Source organism: Triplophysa dalaica, chromosome 14 (genome assembly GCF_015846415.1).
Source record: "Triplophysa dalaica isolate WHDGS20190420 chromosome 14, ASM1584641v1, whole genome shotgun sequence".
Classification (NCBI taxonomy): domain Eukaryota; kingdom Metazoa; phylum Chordata; class Actinopteri; order Cypriniformes; family Nemacheilidae; genus Triplophysa; species Triplophysa dalaica.
The window spans coordinates 18,521,933-18,543,753 of NC_079555.1; the positions used below are offsets into that span (position 1 = coordinate 18,521,933).

At 36.7% G+C, this 21,821-nt stretch overlaps 1 protein-coding gene across 2 annotated transcripts; it reads right to left on the reverse strand.

The window, feature by feature from the left end:
- Window positions 1-5,091: 5,091 nt before the first annotated feature.
- cenpn (centromere protein N) lies at window positions 5,092-18,861 on the reverse strand. 2 transcript variants are annotated; one of them, XM_056766251.1, is made up of 11 exons: window positions 18,591-18,861; window positions 18,082-18,127; window positions 17,855-17,914; window positions 17,675-17,748; window positions 13,224-13,397; window positions 12,919-13,020; window positions 12,746-12,800; window positions 12,376-12,485; window positions 12,084-12,207; window positions 8,881-8,969; window positions 5,092-5,707 (listed from the first exon to the last, which is right to left on the reverse strand). In XM_056766251.1, exons 1-10 carry the CDS (start codon window positions 18,759-18,761, stop codon window positions 8,908-8,910), a joined length of 978 nt encoding a protein of 325 aa, XP_056622229.1. In that variant the 5' UTR covers window positions 18,762-18,861; the 3' UTR covers window positions 5,092-5,707; window positions 8,881-8,907. The 2 variants fall into 2 exon arrangements, with proteins under 2 accessions (XP_056622229.1, XP_056622228.1); XM_056766250.1 differs by lacking the exon at window positions 8,881-8,969 and having other exon boundaries at window positions 18,591-18,831.
- Window positions 18,862-21,821: the final 2,960 nt, after the last annotated feature.

A 21,821-nucleotide genomic window follows, 5' to 3' on the forward strand; every position in this document is an offset into this window, starting at 1 on the left:
TGTACTATAATACGAATTAAAGCATGACGTTATGTCTGTCTCGTGATTTTCCACTCTTTTTAACTTTCCTGAAACAAAACAATCACACATACACAGACTCCTTAATGGTAGAGTGTGTGTTAACAGAAGATGTTTTTTAAACATGGTGATAAGAAGTCTCTTTTCACAGTCACACTGACCACGCAGGAAGAGAGAGCCTAAGGATTCATTAGAGACTTTAACCTCAAATTATTCTCTACTTTTTGTATCAGAAAAGGCTGATGTAAATCGTGCTTGAATCATCAATTTAACATAAGATAATGCTGAATAATAACTGGTTCATATTTGTCAAAACCACACAAAGATATTTAAATTTAAAATAAGGTGAAGCCAAGCCACTGATCTCTTTAAACTTCACTGTAGGACAACCGTGTTAAATTTTCATAAGGATCCTGAAAGCCAGTCCGTTAACACACAAAGGCAAACTGACTGAGTTATAGGTGTGTGCAGAGTGAGCGCCAGATCAGATCTACTGGAGGGGCATTGGGTCATCGGCGGGGGGGCCGTTTTAGAAATATTTTGACGCAGTGGCAACATCATAGTCCAACACAGCAGAAATGCTATAAAAAGAAAAGTTTTTTCTTTATTGATTATTATTTGCAAATTGTGTTTATTCTTGTTGTTGTTAATTTCCATATCATGTCAGTAAGTTGAGGCTATGTTGTAGATCTATCCACACAGTTTACTCAGTCACACAAAGCGGAGGGCTTCCGTGGAGGCTAAATGCAAATAAATGCAGTTTACCAATCTATGACATGTGTTACATTGAAACATCTCTTTCAAGATGGCTCCTAGTATGGCAGCTGCATGGCGAGCTCCGAACCAACTTTGTCGTTTGTTTTGTCAACCTTCCTTATGTTATTTATACTGGATACTGTTTGCCTTATTTGTACAAGCAGACCTATTAATACCTTAATAACATGACAAACCTTAATAACATGACAACAAAGTAAAAAGACAGCCGGCAGCCCCTAACGGACAACTGCCGGCGAATAAAACAAACCACAACTAAAACCCAGGCCTGGTCCTCTCTTTTCGATGTTCAAAGATGAATTAGGCACACTCTGTGGGGAAAAAGCAAAGATACTGGTGAATCCTGGAATTCCTCCACGTTTTTGTAAAGCTCCCCCACTGTCTTTTTCCATGAAAGCTCACGAATTTGGCACGGATACGTGCCCAAAGTTCCCACGACTCCCTTCCGGGACCAAGTGGTGAACTTGCAGGCACTCCCCATTGGGGAGGAAGACCCAACCCCATCAGTGTTGTGTCCAGTACGCGCACTGCGCCTCTACTTGGACCGCACGAAGAGCTTCAGGAGCTCTGACCAACTCTTTGTCTGTTTCGGAGGACAGCAGAAGGGGAGAGCTGTTTCCAAACAGAGACCGGCGCACTGGATCGTGGATGCCGTCACGGCGGCATACCGATTTATAGTTAAGACATAACACCGGGTGAGCACGACTTCCTTAATTAGGGATGCGCTGCAGAGGCCACTTCCTACCTGGGGGGAGGAATACAGAGGATAAAGATATGGTCTCGACCTTAGAGGAGATCGCATGGAACATGTGGACTGAGTAGTTAACCGCGAGGTGGAGGTCCACCTGGGGGAGGTCATCAGTTACCAAGAGTGGGAACCATTTCATGAGGATACATCAGACGGAACAGCCCACGGAGGGGGTGTTACAGACGTCCGGTAGCACTAGGTCCGGTTAGAGCTATCTGTGATAGTTCATATGTTCTCCCGGCCTAAGTGGGGTGCTTGTTTAGTGATGGATGGAATGCCTGTTCTTAACCATGTGGTTTGGTAAGAAGGGAGGTAGATTTGATGCCTGTTCTAAACCACGTGGTTGGGTAGGAAGGGAGGTAGATAGGACACTGACCCAACCTGTGCGAGGGTGGGGAGGTGTTTTCGCAGGCATACACCCCGCCGGATGCCAGACCTACATGTTGCCAAGCAGGACGTGGGCTGACACCGGGTTTACGCGAAGGTTGTAAAACCTTCTCAGAGTATCTTTATAGAATGAATCGTTACTGTGGGAAAAAAAGAGACAGAGACAGAATTGCTTAGAAAAACAAGAAAGAAAACAAGAATGCAAGAAAACAAAATCTGCAAGATAGCTGTCATTTACTGTATTATGTGAATATAAAAACAAAAAAACCCACCGAAGAATAAAAAAGTTATCTATAACTACTTTTATAACCTAAGAACAATACCTAACTATAACCTAAGCATAGAGGTCTAACTGTCATGAACCTCAATGTGGACATGGCGTGGGAACCCAAGTGCAGGCAGACACAGACGGTATAGATGGTAACAAGGACGTTTATTAACAAATAAACACTAAACAAGACAGGCATAACAAAAACCCACGAGGGGGCAAACAGGACAGGAATATATAACTTTAAGAACAAACACTGACTTACTAAACTATAAAACAAACACTAAACTGACACTTACTATACAGGAAACACGAACAAGAACAAGGCAAGACGACCAGGAACAAGCACAAGTACACAGGTACACAGGTACACAGGTACACAGGTACACAGGTACACAGGTACACAGGTACACAGGTACACAGGTACACAGGTACACAGGTACACAGGTACACAGGTACACAGGTACACAGGTACACAGGTACAAGAACAAGTACAGCAAACAATGCACGAGCACAGGACAATGAAACATGAGGACTCTTTATAGGAGAGACAGACACAGGATCATAACGAGAAACAGGTGCTGGGGATTAGCACTAAGGAGAGGCTGACGAGGAACGTGATGCAGGGAACAATGACGAGACACGAGAAAGAACTATGTCTTTCTCACAAAAAACCATCAGGCAATGCCATGGCTCCACTTGAGACAGGAATTGAACATGACATGGTAGTGGAACCATGACATCTAACCATAGCCCAAGAATAGACCAGTCATCAAACAGTCAAAATGTCATGTTTTTATTATGTAAAAGAGAAGTTTCACAAGTTAGACAAATTATAAAAGAATAATAAAGAAAATAAAATACAGAAAATTACAAGACAAAGCATTTATAAAGACAACTTAAAATTCCAAAAACAATATAAAAATTAAAATTATGTAAGAAATTATTTAAAATATCTTTTCATTTGTTTTCTGGTAAGGTAATCACATTTTCTAGGTACTTATTTTGGGGGGTTTCTTATATCTCCCCCCCTGCTCTCATTGGTGCTTGCTTGAAATGCCCTCCAATTGCATTTAAGATTTCAAACTCTGTTCCCTTTGGAAAATTGGTCATCACTGTATATTACCTCATCTATTGCACTATAACTTCAATAACTGCATTAACTCATCTACTGCACTGTAACCTTAATAACCGCATTAACTCATATACTGCACCGTACCTTTAATAACCGCATTGACTCATCTATTGCACTGCAACTTTAAAAGCTAATGTCTATAATTAATGCACACTTAAGTCACTTGCACTATTGTATAGTCTAAATTGTTATCTGTTCATAACCACCTGTACATTAATGTTCACAGTATATCGCCTTCTGTATATATTGTTCATAGTACATACCGACTGTCATATTTTCATAGAACACTCCTTCTGTAAAGTATTTTCATAGTACATGCCTATTGTATTGTATTTTTCCTAATATTGTATTCTGTATTTATTCACAATGTATATCCTGCACTTGCTAATTGCAGTTCTGTTTAGACCTAAACTACATTTCGTTACACTGTACTTGTATATGTGTAATGACAATAAAGTTGAATCTAATCTAAATCTGTCAAATACGAAATAATTGAATGAGAAACTCTTGACATCATAATCTTTACTTCACAATAAACAATAATAATGACAAAGTCATTGTACACTGTACATCATTTCTAGCGAAGTGGTGTAAAATAACCTTTCAACGTCTTTTCTTTAGCAGTCTACTCATTTTCATCGTACGACAGCGTTTTAGTCCCACCTTAAAAATAAAAAAATAAAAGATTTCGAGAATAAAGTCGAAATGTTACGAGAATAAAGTCGAAATGTTACGAGAATAAAGTCGAAATGTCACGAGAATAAAGTCGAAATGTTTCGAGAATAAAGTGGAAATGTTACGAGAATAAAGTCGAAATGTTACGAGAGTAAAGTGGAAATGTTACGAGAATAAAGTCGAAATGTTACGAGAATAAAGTCGAAATGTTACGAGAATAAAGTCGAAATGTCACGAGAATAAAGTCGAAATGTTTCGAGAATAAAGTGGAAATGTTACGAGAATAAAGTCGAAATGTTACGAGAGTAAAGTCGAAATGTTACGAGAATAAAGTCGAATTATTCAGTTTTTTCTGAATAAGTTCAGTTTCGTACATATTCGCTGCAGTGTCCTTTTACTAATTATAACTCCGTGATGATGCGCCAAAAGACAAAGAATTTCCTTATTGCTAAATCACAATCTAAAGTAGGATTTAACCAAATCCTCAACAGTCATTGTTTCTAGCAATTCTGTTATTTTTCTTAAAATATTACGAGTTTATTCTCGTATTACTACGAGTTTATTCTCGTAACATTTTGACTTTAATCTCGTAACATTTCGACTTTATTCTCGAAATATTTTTTTTTTACGTGGCACTAAAACGCCATCGTGTTCATCGTGCTCATCTTTTCGTAACTTATAAAAAATAAACAGAATAATTTGCGCATCCGCCATCTCAGTTTACAAATTAAATTAAATGTTTGCCGCAAAAGTCAAGATGCTATGCACAACACGTGAAATAATTAAAACAAATAATTTTGAAAACAGTGGGGAGCACTGATTGGTCAATCAACCAGAGCAACAAATCAACAATTCCTTATTTTTATTTTTAAGTTAATATGTTAAGTTATATGTATATATATGTATATTTTAAGTTATATGTATATATATATGTGTGTGTATATATATGTGTGTGTGTGTGTGTATATATATATATATATATATATGTGTATATATATATATATATATATATATATATGTATATGTATGTATAAACAACAATATGAAGTTAGAAAAGTAAAAATGAATATATAATAAGTACAAAAATGTTTTTTTATATAATTTATTTTTCGGTCTGTATGCAAGCAAACGATCTGGCTGTTGTGAATAAACTTGGTTAAAGGTTACATTAATTTAAACCTTTAAAAGAAATCAGGTAAAAAGATTAATAATTCAAAATAACAACATACAAGTGGTCTAAAAATTTACACTTTGTACTTATTCAATCAAAGTGTACAGAACAAGCAACAACCTAGGAATTACACAGTATGTTTTTTATATAATGATCAAATCCTTTATTTAAAATCATTTTTAAAGAAACAAGATAAAAAATGCTAATAAATGTATTAATTAGATTCAACTGTAAAAACATTATATTTTGTCGCTCAATCAGCATTGCAGCAAAATTCAGCGGTGTCATGTCCTCTCTCATGACTATGAACAATACAGAGACAATACATGCAAATCATTTTTCAACTTTGCCGCATGCACAGTATTGCAAATGCATGTCCCAGCGAATGAAACATCGGTGTCCTCAGTCATCCGAAAATTTGTACTGACACTTAGCTGGACACACCGGGTCCTTTATCTGTGATGACGAAATAATTCCTTCCTTTCTGAGTGATGGCAGACAATAGTGGAGTAACTGGACCTTCAGCCATCCCTGCCAAGGAAAAAATGAATTATTAGTAAGGACTACATTTATTTTAAATCTATTCCATTTATTTTTGAAAAGCATTCTTATTTTACCCCTAAATATAAAGTGGGAAAAACAAAATTACTATGAAAGCTTTTATTTTATTATTTTATTCTTAAATCAGCAGGACTTATTCTGTGACCACCAGCAGGAAAACAATGTTTATTAAAAAAACATTTATTCTGTGAAAGAATGCAGCATCATATTTTTTTATTATTAAATTGATTTGTTTATTTTCACATGATATGTTGTATCCAAAATAAATACTTACAAATACAATTAAGCATACAGTTAATTTTTCATACCCTAGGTTAATATGTGAAAATAAATCTGCATCATTAAGCCTTTAAATATAAAATAAGAATTTTAAATGGGGTGAATCTCATTTTGCTCATATTAAATTGTACCCTTTTATTCAATACTTTTTAAAACCTTTTTGCCAAGATAACAGTCTTCGCCCATAATGCCTGATAAGTTTGGAGAACATCTGATGAGATCAGCGACAATTCCTTTAAACAGTATTGCTCATAATTATAAGTATTAGCAGATGACTATAATCCGAGACTATCCTGCTGTTTTTTCCGGATCAATGTAGAATTGCATGTATTTTTATATGTTATTGCCAGAGGTGGGTAGGTACTTAAGTATGTTTAGTTTCAAGTACAAGTTTTACTCCACTACATTCATAAATGTTTTTTTTCAAACCATTTTATATTTGAGTACATTCAAATCCAATACTTTTTACCTTAGGATTTTTACTTTTTTGTGTTATGTCTTGTTTTCTTCCTTTCTTTCCAAACCGCTATATACGCCAGTCTCCCTTATCTGCAGAATGCGATCGATCCCCTCAACCAATCACAACACACCTTTCCACGCATTGTAAACAGTAATGGCGGTGCTCTGAATACGGTCGGTTCCTAGTTTCCATGATCTACTTTGAACTTTGTGTTCAACCAACAAACCAAAAAATGAACAATTTTGACGGCATTGATGAACCTGTGCTGGTTTCTGCGGTGGGGAAGAAACATGACCCATCAAAATCTAATCATTTCCTTTAGGAGATTAAGAAAATGAGGCACTAATTTATAGCATTAAAAGTATTACCAGTCGAATACATTTTAGGAGCATTGACTGATTGAATGTATTTTTATTCCAGTGCCTGTAAGTAAGATTAGTATTGTATTGAGTTCAGAGGCTGTTATATGTGGATCTACTTTGTTGTGTATTTTCAACAGCTTCAATATGAAAAATAACTTTTATACCGATTCAATGGATTTCTTTAATTTTGAAAAAAGTTATGGATTAATGAAAAAATTACTAAATGTAAATGTAATGGCATTTTGGGAATTATTTTTATAATAATCTTTTAATAATATAATCATTTTTTTAATATAAATCTTTTAAAATCAAAATCTAGATTAGATTTTTTTATGTTACTGGAACCTAAAGATGCTATGTGAAACTTTGAAACAGAAAATATTAAAAAAAAAGTCTCATTTTTATGGTAGGTTTATTTTAACTGATATCCGCATATCGAATATCAATAACCGAATATCAACCAAAGAAATCATGGAAAAAAATATATTAATGTTATAAATTGATTTGCATTTCAGTCAGTGAAATAAGTATTTGATGCCGTACCAACCAGCAAGAATTTAGGCTCCAAAGATTGGTTATTTGCCTATATGGACCACAGATTAGTCCTGCCACTTTAAGAAAGTATGCCTAAATCAGCTTGTTATGTATATAAAAGATGCCTGCCAACAGAATCTGTATCTTCCATTTCAACCTCTCCACGACCATGGTCCAGACCAAATAGCTTTCAAATGATGTCAGGGACAAGATTGTAGACCTGCACAAACCTTGAATAGGCTACAGGCAGAAGCTTGGTGAGAAGGAGACAACTGTTGGTGTGATTATTTGGAAATACTTAATTGCCCTTGGAGCTCCCTGCAAGTTACCTCAATGGGGTAAAGATGATCATGAGAAAGGTTAAAGATCAGCCCAGAACTAGAAGAAGCTTGTTAATGATTTCAAAACAGTTGGGACCACAGTTAGCAAGCAAACCATTGGTAACACGCTATGCCATAATAGATTGAAATCCTGAAGTACCCGCAAGGTCCTCCTGCCCAAGAAGGCCTGCATGGCTCGTCTAAAGTTTGACAATGAACATCAAATGATTCAGAAAAGGCTTTGGAGAAAGTACTGCAAGACCAAAATTGACTCCTGTTTTTGGAGGGAGAGAAATGCTGACAATGACCCCAAGAACACCATGCCCACAGAGAAGCAAAGTTTTGGAAAGATGCTTTAGGACTTTTTCTCTGCTATGGGTACAGGATGACTTCACTGCATTGAGGGGCTGAGGGACAGGCCCATTTACGGTAATATGACCCCAGTCCTATAGAAAATCTGTGAAGCAAGCCAAAACTCAAATTTGCTGAGCGACAGCCAAGTCGACTAAAATGTATCTTGACATGTGCAAACCTGGTGACCAACTATCAGAAATGTCTTACCTCTGTGATGTAAGCGCCTAAACTTTAGAATTGCCTTCCCTGCACTGTCCGGGTGGCAGACACACTCTGTCAGTTTAAATCTAGACCAGTGGTTCTCAACTCTGGCCCACGAGATCCACTTTCCTGCCGAGTTTAGCACCAACTCTGATAAAACACCTGAAGATGCGAATCAGTTACTTCAGTAACAGACGCGTTCAATTTAATGTTGGGCTGAGCAGATTGTTTGGTATATCGCATTAAAATACCGCGAGACCGATTCAAATGCGTACCGCGCAATCTGCATTTGAATCTCTTTTGCGGTACTTAAATGTCATACGATGATAGATTTGCGCAGCGCCGCATTACGTTGAACGCATCTATTGTAAAGATGCTGATTAGCTTGTTCAGGTGTTTCATATCAGAGTTGGGGATAAACTCTACATGAAAATGGATCTCGCGGGCCAGAGTTGAGAACCACTGATCTAGACTAAAGACGCATCTTTTAAATCTTGTATACACTACACTTCTACAATATAAATCCTCAGAGGGTTTAGGCTGCATTATTTAGATCAACCGGAACGAGGTACACTTCCAACAACAACTGATGTACTTGTTGCATCAAAGTGTGCAGAACAGTTCTCCACTCACAGCCAGTCTTGTCTCATTGTTCCAAGGTTACCGCAGGATGCAGTTCATGCCCAGACCTGATGGCAGTGCGGAGAATGGGAAGTGGTGACCTGATAAGAGCAGAGATGATAAAGCTGGATAAAGGACGCCACTACAAAATTTCAAATGCTACTGGATTATTAATGATAATCTTAAATCTATAATTTTCCGTAACAGTAAGTTATTTATTTTTTAATTAAGCCTTGTCGTGCAAGCACTGTCGAGCTTGTGCAGAGGCAACAGCTTTTGCCAGAGGGGAACTGGAATCCCCTGGAGGGGCCTGGTTTCTCCTGAGGTTTTTTTTCTCGATTGGAGTTTTGGTTTCTTCGCCACCGTTTGCATACTGTCAGGGGGGGCTGCTTTAGAATTCAGAAGTTTTACATAATAAATATTGCATATAGAAATGTATAATCCGTTTAATATTTGACCTGTGTTTCTCTCTCCTGTATCTTAAATGTGTGCTGTCACTGTGAGTGCATGCGTGCTTGTCCGTGTGTCTATGTCGATGTGTGTAAATATGTGTGCATATTGTGTGTGTGGAGCGTTTGTATGTGGCTATATCTGTCTTCTTTGTTTTCACCTTGTCCTTGATTTTACAGGTAAATGACTTTAGTTGTTTTGCTTATAGTCAATATGTCTCATGTACAGCTGCTTTGTAACAATGGGAATTGTAAAAAAGAGCTATATAAATAAAGTTGAGTTGAGTGGACTTCTTACGAGGCCCCGAGCAAGCCTAGGATCAGAAATCCTCTAATCTCTTATATTTCTTAAGTGAAACATGGACTTGTGTAACACAGAGAAGGGCACTGAAAAGCATGTACAGTATGAGGATTAGATACAGACAAGATTCAGGTAAGGATCCTGCTATCCCATACTTGTATTCAATTCTACACTAAATTGTAATTTTGGGTTTTGACTTAAATAGCAGTCCTGATTGTGTTGAATATTATATAGCCTAAGTCAAAAGCGAGCGCGCTCTTTGGACTCGGTCTTGACTAGTCCTGGTCTTGGACTCGACAACGGTGGACTTGACTTCAGCCCTGCTTGAACGAAATAGCTTAAAACGATCCATCTAACATCAGGAATAGACATTGAACACGACCTCACACATTCACAACCGGTGTTCAATCCCTGCAAGTTGCCTTGAAGGGGTGCTGCAACGATGTGTCATGCATTCTGACTTCTTTACAATGTTAAATGTGCTGTCTTCTCATGCTTAACATGGTCAACTTGTCAAAACACGAGTTGGTCCTATTACGTAGCATTTCTGTGCTCAATACACTCCCCCAGCGATTGTACAGGTTTCGGAAGGTTTTTTCGAACATATAAAACTGTTTTGTAAAAACTTTTCTTAGTCCCTTATTGGACTATTCTCCTGGAAAAGCACGCGGCATGCCCAGGCGCAACAAGGAGAGCAGGAGAAGGAGCATGCACACGTTACTTTCACTTGTGTGCGGGAGAGAGAGAGAGCATATGTTCGCTAGTTCAGGTGTTTGTTTGTTCACTGCATCTGGCTGATGAATGTTATACAAATGGTGGATATAATGCTGGATTTGGAGATAGTTAAAACTGATATATGGAGCCGTCCCAGCGCTAAAAGATGCCGGACATGAATCCTATGTGATGAGTGAAACTGATGTCTGTGTTTTGTTGACAATGTGCTTTAGTTCAGCCTGCCCCCCTCCACGCGCCATATGAGTTTGGACATAATCGTACAGCTCTATCTATCTTTTATAAATGTGATCAAACTTAATAATCTTCGAAGATACGACGTATGCAATACTACTCTATAGGTACTCAAGACTAATATGAGATTGGCAGAAAGCCGCTTTTAGGCATTTGTTAAGAGTATGTTTAATCAGTGTAAAACCCCTTCTGGCGTTTTCTGGATCAATGTCAACCAGAATCTAGAATGTTTCCATTTGTTGAATATATGGGATTTAACCTTTAGATGCAATACTATGCAATGTTGTAGTTCTTGTTGCGACACCCTCACACATTGGAAAGGTTTGATTTTTTGACAGTCGCTTTATCAAAACAAAAATGACACTATTGTACCCCGCGATCCCATTTTTTTAAACCTTTAGTTAGTGTGTAATGTTGCTGCAAGGGCATAAATAATACCAGCAAAATGATTAAGCTCAATGTTCAAGTGAGATATTGTCTTTAACAGAATTCGCTTTTCAAGGACTACAGAGAATGTCTGGATCGGACTACAGCCCTCTACTTTCCAGGTACATGATGTCACCATACTGAGTGATTTTAATTATCTCTGCCCAAAGGAATACATTATAAAAGGGGCAAGGTCTGCCTTAGAGAAGAGGAAGAGCCGCTGGAGTAGTGTTTGGTTATCATAGATTGTAAACATTTGACAGAGCTACGCGCTAAACTACTTTTACTTTCATCCCATCCCCCTACAGCTGGTAATAAGAATTCAGCTACACACATTCTAAGATAACCAACGGTCAAATAACAGCTTCCATGACTTTAATATTGGCTGTGAAAGCTGTTCTGTGTAACACACTGATATTGTGTGTGTGTGTGCGTGTGTGTGTGTGTGTGTGCATAACTCGGTCTAAAACACTTATATGGAACTTCCTATGAAGTCCTGCTTGCAGTCTCCTTGTCAATCTGCTTGTTTTATTATCCAACTGTGTTATTAGTGACAACCGGTCTGACGCCATTCGGTCTGATGTCATTTCCCTCGCCATCTCTGACAAAGATTGACGTTTGCCTATGCACTAGCAGACCTCTGTTACACTTCGATCGATCCACATGTTATGAACTGATAAAGTGAAGTTGGTGCCATTGTAACTGTTTATTGCTAAAAGCCAAAGCTCATGAATTCATGTGCACTGAGAGGGGGACAGACCAGTCACAACACCTTGAGGAGCGGAACTTGCTAATATAGTATGAGTGGGTCATCTTCACACACATACTCCAAGCTTGGAACCAATCATGACAGACCTGGTCAGCTTTACCAATCAGAGCATTACAGAAGGCAGAAAAGAAATCCAGTCGGAATTGTGAGAAAAGAGACAGCGGTGGACGATAGACTTGAAATATGTTAAATATAAAGGGTTTTTTGAAACTAGAAACATGAACATCCATTGGTAAAAACCTAAAAAAACACAATCAAAGCTTTGAAAACAGGGGAAAAAAACGGTGCCTTTAACACCTCTCACCTGAAGCAACACAGTGTCGCAAGGACTGTAGCAGACTGGTGCTTGAGAACTTAACAACACCTCTGAATAATTCCTCCTTCTCACTCAAGGTGGTCTTGCCATTTCCCCTGTATCTCGTCTCGAGCTGGAAACAAACACAGAAGTATGTTTATTAAAACTCAATGTTTTATGCAAGACTTCTGTTTAGCTGTATGTGTGGTGACTTTAAACTACATGTATACTATTACAAGTATGTACATTCATAACTACACCAACTCGGATGTTTGGTCAGAAATGTATTTCATCCACATACTCTATACACAGCTGTCTCCAGCTTTGGAGTAGGGCTGTCCCCAAATGCTTCACAGGCCAACTGATCCCTTCTTTCTTCATGGGGAGCATGTTCCTTTTCAATACAGGGATCTGTATAACAGTTAAAATATAAGTTAATGCATACATAGTTTCTTAAACATTAGAACAAGGATGGGTCAATTTTAAAGGATAGTAGGAAAGCACAAACTATTTAAGAAAAATGTTTGCTTTTAGGCAAAATGAACATTACACTAGAAAACATGTTAAAAAAAATACATTACAGTTCTTATGCACAAATGTTGAATGTGCACAAGTTTTAAAAGCATTGCATTACAGAAAAACATTGATGCAATCAATAATCAAGAACATACGAGAGGCACAAGTGTTTCCTTCGTCTAAGATCATTGAGTGATTGTTCGGAAAAACCTATCAAAAATCAAAAAAGTATTATCAAAGAGTATTGTCAAGTAATGGTAAAAAGTAAAAATAGTAAAATGTGTTACTTTGATAAATTTAAAACTAAACTTTGCAAATACAATGTTACCTGCTGATAATGTCGCAGTAGGAGAGTCCTCATTGCAGTAAGACTTCTGTTGCTCAGGTGTGCATCCTTGATTGACCCATGTTTAGTGGATACAGTCAAAGCCTAACAGTGAAAACACCAGCAGACACAGCCAAAACAAACAAAAAAATGTAATATCGTATTTAATCCTGAGAAAACAAACAGATCGCTCAAGTACCCCCACCCCCCTTAAAGAGCTAACAATATAGTCTAACTGAAATGATTGATTTTGAAAACACAATATTATATGAGAGGTAGACTGATTAAGAGTGTAATGATAAAGTGACCTGATATAGAATGATCTTGTGTTTTGCCATGAGGTTGCAGATGAACACATAAGAGGTATGCAGATGGTGAACAACATAGGTTGGCTTGAGGTGATTGGGTTTGCTGAAGTTATCTCCCCAAGCGATCCTCATCCATAAAGCCTCATCCTCATGTTTCTTTATCTTAATGGAAATCTTGAAAAGCAAAATATTTAGGTTAACAGCTTACCTGAATTTCTGAAGAAAATATGATATTTACACTATAATGGTGAGCAATGACAAACTGACTGGTGGTACATTTACACAACAACGGGGATTAGGGATGTGTATCGTTAAGATATTAACATTATTACTATTATCGATACTGCTTATGGGTCCGTTAATTTAATGGTATTCTTATCGGTACTTTTTGATATAAATAGAAACAAGTTATGAACAGAATCAACATTCCTTTATTTGAATTAACATAATTAACAATAAATAAATAATTAAAAATAAATATATAAATAATATATGCAAATATTTTTCATAAAACACAGCAGGGCAGTGTTGGCTTGCTGACCGGAGACTGCATTTATTTATTAATTAGATATTATCTATTAGAATGATCTTGCTTGTTCTATAAACACCATGCACTGTTTTACCTTTTCTGTTTTTCCTGTTTTCCCCGGTTAAGCTGCTTTGGAACAATGCAGTGTGAAAAGCGCTTTAAAAAAACTTGAATTGAATTAAATTCTTCCTTAATCCTTGGGGCATCAAGAGATGAACTAGATTGGGGTAAGCAGTCAAAAACAGTGCATCTCTTTGTCTGTACATTATACACTTTTGACAGGTGCTTTGACAGATTACTTGTGTTTCCACCCTTACAAGCTTTGTTGCAGTGTTGCACAAACTTTGTCACTGTGAGCATCAACTTTGGTGAAGTGTAACCACACTTTTGAACGTTTAGTTTTCTCCGCCATCGTCAAGAATTAAGAGAGTCTTTCTTCTGTGCGGCTGTTCGTGTGTGCGCGCAGTGTAGAGACAAACTGCACGAGAGACAGGTGATGTGCCACATTGCTCAATCTGGCGGGAATAACGAATATGCATGACTCAAAGAATAAATTCTTTATGATATAGAAAATTAGAAACTATTGTTGAGAAGATTATTTTTCCTGAGGACCGATAAGGGCAGAGCTTTTTCGATGCATCGGTCTTTCATAATTTTGTCCCGGGGCACGATTAATACGGGGTTTCGGTACCCATCCCTAACTATGAAGTTAAAAATGGAAAAAGTTTTTCCTTTGTGTTTATAAAGTTTCACACAGAGATCTTTATTATGCTACTGGCGTTTTAAGAGCGCTCTATACAGATATACAGATCTAATATACTGTGACGCGTCTGTTTTGTTTCCAAGCTGTTAACGTTCATAAAACGGAGTGAATTTAAAATGGACCCTTGCTTATATGGGAATTTTGTCGTAATTTTGACTTTATTTGTCCGTTTCAGAGTAAGTAGACGTGAAGAGAACTCAGTTTCGTATTTTGTGCTCTGACTCTCTAGGCGTGCATGTTTAAACATGTTTTCTGCATTAGCCTAACACTACATACAATACACGCAACCCCATTTTTTTAACATTGCTGTTTTGTACCTTAGCCGGGGAAATGTTTGTATTCTGCAGGCTATTGATTTCTTTCTGCTTTATCAATAATAGCATTAAATAAACCTTTTACACCCGCACATATTAAATCTTTGTGGGGCGAGGGCACTGATAGACAAGCGCATGACTGAAGGCTAAATTACTTTTTACTGAAAATAGGTTCCACTAAACTAAACATTTGGCTACATAAAGCCTGTTTTTAACTTCTGCATTGGACCTACGCCTTAGCCTATGCAAAGACGCCTACCCTACAATGTACCCTATGCACTGTAATATGTCTGCTTGAACCCCCTCCCTTCAGGTTAATAAACGATGGCATCGGGTTTACTCATATGCATTTCCAATTGAATTATTTTTAATTTGAATTTATCTATGAATGTTTTTCAGTATTTAACAACTCAAGCTTCAAAAGTCTCTGTTTACTTACATTTACATTTAGTCATTTAGCAGACACTTTTATCCAAAGGGATTTACAGAGAGTTAGGGTTACACACAACATGCTTGTGGACACTGACCCCTATTGGCCCTTTCCTGTCAACGCAGACAACACTTCCTTCTGTGTAAAATTATTATTTATCGTTAATACTTGTACGCACAAGACACTAAGACTTGTTATTGCTTTTAATCTTTCTCTTTTAGCTCCAAAATATGTTGTGGATGCAACATCTACCATATCATAACTAGAATCCCACTATTGGATTAAGATTAAGCTTCTTTTATCTTTATTTGTTACACTGGTGTTATCAAATTTAAGCAAAGTCTGTGGACTATTAGCACAGAGACAAGAATATTGGGAACTTTCTATGTATATGGAATGGGACTTTTGATAGAACACATATGATAAAAAATGTTACTTGACTTCTCCGCATAGTGTCATAATCCCCACATTGCTACTCAGCATTTTTAAGATATTTTAGTTTTTTTAAATATTGTATCTATATTGTTATTTATTGTATGTACTTTTGCAATGAAAATTGTAAAAAGCTATATATAAATAAAGTTGAGATGCAATATGTGGGTTTTTTATCTATTATTAAATCTTTGTGGATTTTGTCCTCACCGTTTCTGTGATTCCTTCGTTAATTAATAATCTCTTAGTGTGGTTGCGGTTACGCTAGATTTCTATTCAATTTTAGTTCTTCAATTTAGTGTAATCTCAGTCCTAACCATAGACATAAGAATACCTAGACTGGGCATTGGCTGATCGATCGTACATCAACAGCGCAGGCATGGCAGTCCTGGCAAAAGACCACTTTGAATGAATGGCTGAGCTGCGGATTTTCTGGTTAAAAAAAAATAACATTTACATTATGATTTAGTAAAGTATTAAAATAAATGACAAAGTATTTACTGTAAATTGTAAAGAAACATTTCAGCTCCAGTTATTGAGTTATCCAGTTACTTGAAAAATTATTTAATGTCATAAGGATGTTAAAATTCAAGCTTGTCAAGTTTGTTTGTTTGTTTGTTTGTTTTACGCAATACCAGCTTCCATGGCAATTTATATGGTGAGATTTTTTTTGTCTATATTATAATTAATAATTGTATTATTTTTTTCAAAAAAATATCTAAACTGTATTTGATGTTAGGCTATTAAAATTCTCTTCAAAGAATTTAACTGTATAACATTTTCTCTCAGAGTTAAAACCATCACAATCTACTAAAACATGCTTCAAGGACAAAAGGCTTTAACAGTCAGTGAGGACATATTAGAGCATTGGTTCTCAACTCTGGCCCGCGAGATCCATTTTCCTGCCGAGATTAGCCTGAACTCTGATATAAAACACATGTACAAGCTAATCAGCGTCTTTAGGAATAGATGCGTTCAACTTAATGCGGTGCTGCACAAATGTATCAGCGTATGAGATTTAAGTACCGCGAGAGCGATTAAAGGCCAGACTGCTGCATACTGTTTTGCACTATTTGCCTGGCTGGGGGGCTGCTTTAGAATTCAGAAGTTTTACATAAATAATATTATTTAATAACTAGAGACATGGGCCCAGTTGCATTTACTTAGCCGCTAAGTTATGCCTTAACAATGACCAGCAGTTAGTTCGGACTTATCATCTTACTTTACGTATACAAGTATACAAATCTACCGCTTTATGTAATCGACTTCAGTTATGACCAGTCTTGAAGAAAAATAATTTATGAATAACTTCTAAGACTAGTCTAAGCAGTTTCTGCATCCGGCCCATGTTGTTTTTGTACTCCATGTAAGGTATAAACCTTTGAAATGTGTTAAGAAATACAAAAAATGTGTACAGAGCCGTTTCCCTACCGCTGCAGCAAGGCAAGCGGTTCCACTGTCTAGGTATCTCTGTGGTACCAAGGCTAGTGTTGTGGGCTTACGAGGACCCATCGGCAAGATCGGGCCTCAGGCAACTGCCTGTTTCGCCTGTAGGACAGCGGGCCCTGCCAGCAATTAATCAAATCATCTGACAAAGTCTAGAAACAAAGTTATCCCTTACAGGCACATTAGAACAGTAAAAAAAACATGATTTAAACAAATGATGGAAAGAGGTGACTGAGGTCGTCGAGGTTAAGCTGCAGTTTGAAGCTGTGGACAACGCAGCACGAGAATCATGCACATTTTAAATGCAGAAATAGTTATACATTTTACGTAAAGCGGTCCTAACTGTTAAATAAAAAAATAAAAAAATGGTGCTGTTAATTTAGTTTTTGTGGACTATTTGAGTTTTGAGCCCTTAACAGTTGTTTTATGGTATATTATCTAATGGTCTTATTGTTAAGGTAAATTATTGTTTAAATATGAACGGTACACAACCCTAGTTGCCCCTTTGTTTTTTTTATTGTGTGTTACGGTTATTACATGTCTGATAACCCCCTCTAAGTATGCTTTAAGCTGCTCCTTAAACTGTGTCAACTCCACAAAACGTGCATCATCTGTGGAAAGAGAAAGAAATAGCACAACAATTTATTTAACAAACAATTATGTGCTACATTAAAACACACATTCTTTGAAATCAAATATATACATAAGACCTCTTACCTTGTGGCTCAACAAGTTGACATGTATGCCAGGTGTCATTATCAGGGTTTTCTATACGGTCTGATGGATTTTAAAATGTATATACATTTGAATACTCTGAAGTTATTAAAAGACAAAATGTAAAACCTACATGAATTTGTAAAATGTTAAGTTCATGAACATTGTGAAAGAGAGTGCATGTCTGCAATTATTTACTTTGTTTAACATTATTTTGGGAAATCACTCACTGATCATTTCCAAATTGGTTATATGCTTCAGGTTCAATCTTCTCTCCTAAAACACAGAACGAGAAAGTGATTCTCAAAACAACTGTTCTTTAACAAGTGATCTCTTGTGTTTAGGAACGGAACTCTAGATACTTTGGTTTATCCATAGCGTTTAATTTAACCGTAAATCCATTTAAGTGAGGTTCCTAGAGAGCGTTTAGGTCTAAGTAACTTTAGCGTACACATAAACACACACACATAGCAAAACACCTTATGCAAAAAGCATAGCATATACACATTTACGGAAGATACAAATCTGACAAACAAATATCTACATTTATACTGAAAATATAGTCAGTCTGAAAAATGAATAATAGGGTTCACGGAAGACTATAACGTTACTAAACGATTCCCCACAGAATCGAAAAGAGTGAAACAAAAGCGATTAAAAACGAACTAAACATTTGGTGTTATTAAGCGTCAGCCTATTCAGCGAATGTCTTTCAGCGAATGTAAATTAACGTTCTCACCTCGCAGAAACTGATTATGCTTTCCACTAAAGTCCATTTGGGTCTGGTGTAATCCAGCGCGCGCAGTTGATCTGCATTTAAACAATTCCAATTTTTCAGAAGATCCTCGATATTTCTGCTCGGTATTTTTTTAAATATCCTGCGCAAAACAAATTTAGTCTGTTCATCCATTGTTTGACAAACCGCTAAAACTCAAACAGATAGTTGAACCGGAACATCCGGCTGATCAGACACGAGAAACAAATAACATAAAAGTCATTGCAGAAAAAAACATGATTGAAACATTCAGCCTTACGTCATTTATTGTAATAAGTACAGGGCATACTACTATTGCTTTCCATATAATGTCGAAGCTAATCGACATTAAAAATCGCGGTTATTTTCTTGTTTTTATTTTATTAGCAGTCCAGCTATTTCGTGCATATACCACCACCAACTGTAACAGGAGTGTAAAAGCATAGACAGGAAATTATCTAAACATGAATATTATTCATATCTTTATTATAATTTAATTCACATTTCTTAAAAAACTCAAACTTTCGTGTTGCAATGAAGATCTCCCATTGTCACTTTTGTAATATTTTCTAGTTACAATGTTTTATTTAAAATTTCTATCAGTTGATTTATTACTTGCCCTTTATTATTATGTTTTACAATGCATCAGTATATGTTAAACTCTTTCTGGTTCATTACACTTATTCAACTTCTCTGTATGATGTTTGTTAGCATTCGACCATGTCTTATTCGAAGTCTAGAGATTATTATAATGTATTTATTTATAATGTGGAGTATAATAAATAAGGAGACAAGAGACGAAGATGCGTCGAGACAGCTTTACGCTCCACTTTAATAAATCACACTCTGAACACCGAGTGAGGACAAAAACAACAACGCACATCAACAACCGGAACACAACACTAAAACTACCCCCCCCCCTTCCTTAAAGGTACAGTACCTTGGTGAATGTCTCTTCAGTAAACTTGTGGTTCGCCACAATTAACTATATTAATTTACACCGTACAACACTAAGAAGACGATTGCATAATAAAACGTGATTTTAAACATGGAAAAATTGAGTGATCTGTTTTTGCAAATAACTCTTCAACTCTTCAAAAAACAAAGGGTCCTTGAGTGTATTCCAGAAACTGCTGTGGCCTGTATCACAAAGCCGGTTTTAAAAAGGTAAGTTCGCGTTTAGTTTTCGGGCTCAAGAAAGTGGATTGCTTTTGAGCTGGTTTCGTCGCCATGGTAAGGCTACACGGCTAACCTGCTTCGGAGCACGTTTTATTCTGGGTTGGAGCTCGCAAACCAAAACTGGAACAATCGAGAAGGGTCTAGCTGCAGACCAGATGCACTCTCAGGCCAGATGCACTGTCAGCGGCGCATGCGCACTCCGACACATGCAGTCTCAGCCGCGCATGCGCACTCAAACAAACGCACTGTCAGACACGTGTGTGAATTAAATGCACCTACAGGCCAATTATAAGTATATTTATTAAATATTCAATTTATTTATTTATTCTCATACAAGATCAAGTCGAAGTAAAAGTGTTATTATGAATTATTTGACAAATATAATCGAAAACGTTCTTTAACATTATCAGACGAATGTTGTAAGTATATTGATTTCATTCATACAGTATTAGATAGATGTAAAGTATCGTTTTAATATATAAGATAATGTTTTCGAAACCTAACTCAATCCTTATAATCAATGGTAGATATATCGCATCTATGATACTTGGTTAACGATACATGTTCTTCATACAGTAATTTATTGAAGAACTAACGTTATCTAAATTAATTTTGTAGCGTTGCTTGAAAACTCACAGGAAAGTTTGTAGGTGACCTGCACTTTATAGTTATTTTTTTGACAATGTGTTTCTCAAAATTATTTAATATGACGTTGAAATCTATCAAATATAGGGATGTAACGATTCACTCAGCTCACGATGCGATTTATTCAAGATTTATTTTTACAAAATGAACAACTTCCCTTGTATTATTTCTAAAATGCTTCACGTTTCTTTGTATAATAAATTATGTTTTATTTCAAACAACAAAACTAACCTGCAATATTAAAACAAATTAATATTAGAACAATTATTTTTATATAAACAAACTATATATATATAAACTATAATATATATATATATATATATATAGTATGTCTATATAATAAAACTTTATCATTAAACCATTGATTAACAAGCACCTGTTTATTGTAGAATGAGACATTTATGTATATATGTGAGTTTGTTTATATTTTTAGGGTGGAAGATTACGTGTACAAGAAAAGGTTTTATAAAGTTATGTATTTTCATTATTAGTGCAGATGCACATTAATGTATTTCAGCTATAATTATAATAAATACCTGGCCTTGAACTGAACCACCAGTATTCACGGTACTCTTAAAAAGCAGTAACCTTAACATTTTATTAATAGAATCTTACAGTTCACCTTGTGAAATACGTTAGAGCGTGCATGGGACGAGTGCGCATGCGCGGCTGACAGTGCATGTGACGAGTGCGCATGCGCGGCTGACAGTGCATGTGTCTCGTCTGCAGCCAGATGCTATTGGAACAATCAGGGCTACGTTCAGCCCCGACAAAACGTTGCCAGATGTTTTTTAAATGGAAACGGTGGTGCTGTTGAACACCATGTTGTGACGACGCAAGAGTTGAACTATGGCAGCTGAGAATGTCATTCTTTGTGTTCCTTTTAAAGAATTTTCGAAGCCTGATGAAATCGGTATGAATACGTGTTGAATACTGAATACTTGAGAAGTTTAATACAGAAGCACAAATAGTTGACATAGATAATTCATTCCGAAATGCGTTTGAGTAAACATGACTCTATCGCAGTTTTATTTTACCTGAGGGAGGTGTTCAAATAGACCAATCCCAGCGCTTGCGGTCCATGTAGGGTCCGCAATGAGTTGACGTGTTGTTCCATTTTTGGAGAGGTGCACGTCAGACTATGGCGTAGGGTACGCATAGGGTACACGGCTCTGAGTAAGCTTTGCCGTAGGTTACGGCTTAGGTCCTATTCACGACTATAAATTGCGCTTAACGTGTTAACGCGTAGATACGTGTTAAGGGCTGGTTATACTCGACGCAGTCGCTAGTTCGCCTGGGTGCGCGCGCCAAATATGACGTCATCGCGGAGTTAGCGGAAGTTCGCTTTGTGTCCGCGCGAACTCATTTCGCGTGGCAGCGTGCACGACATTT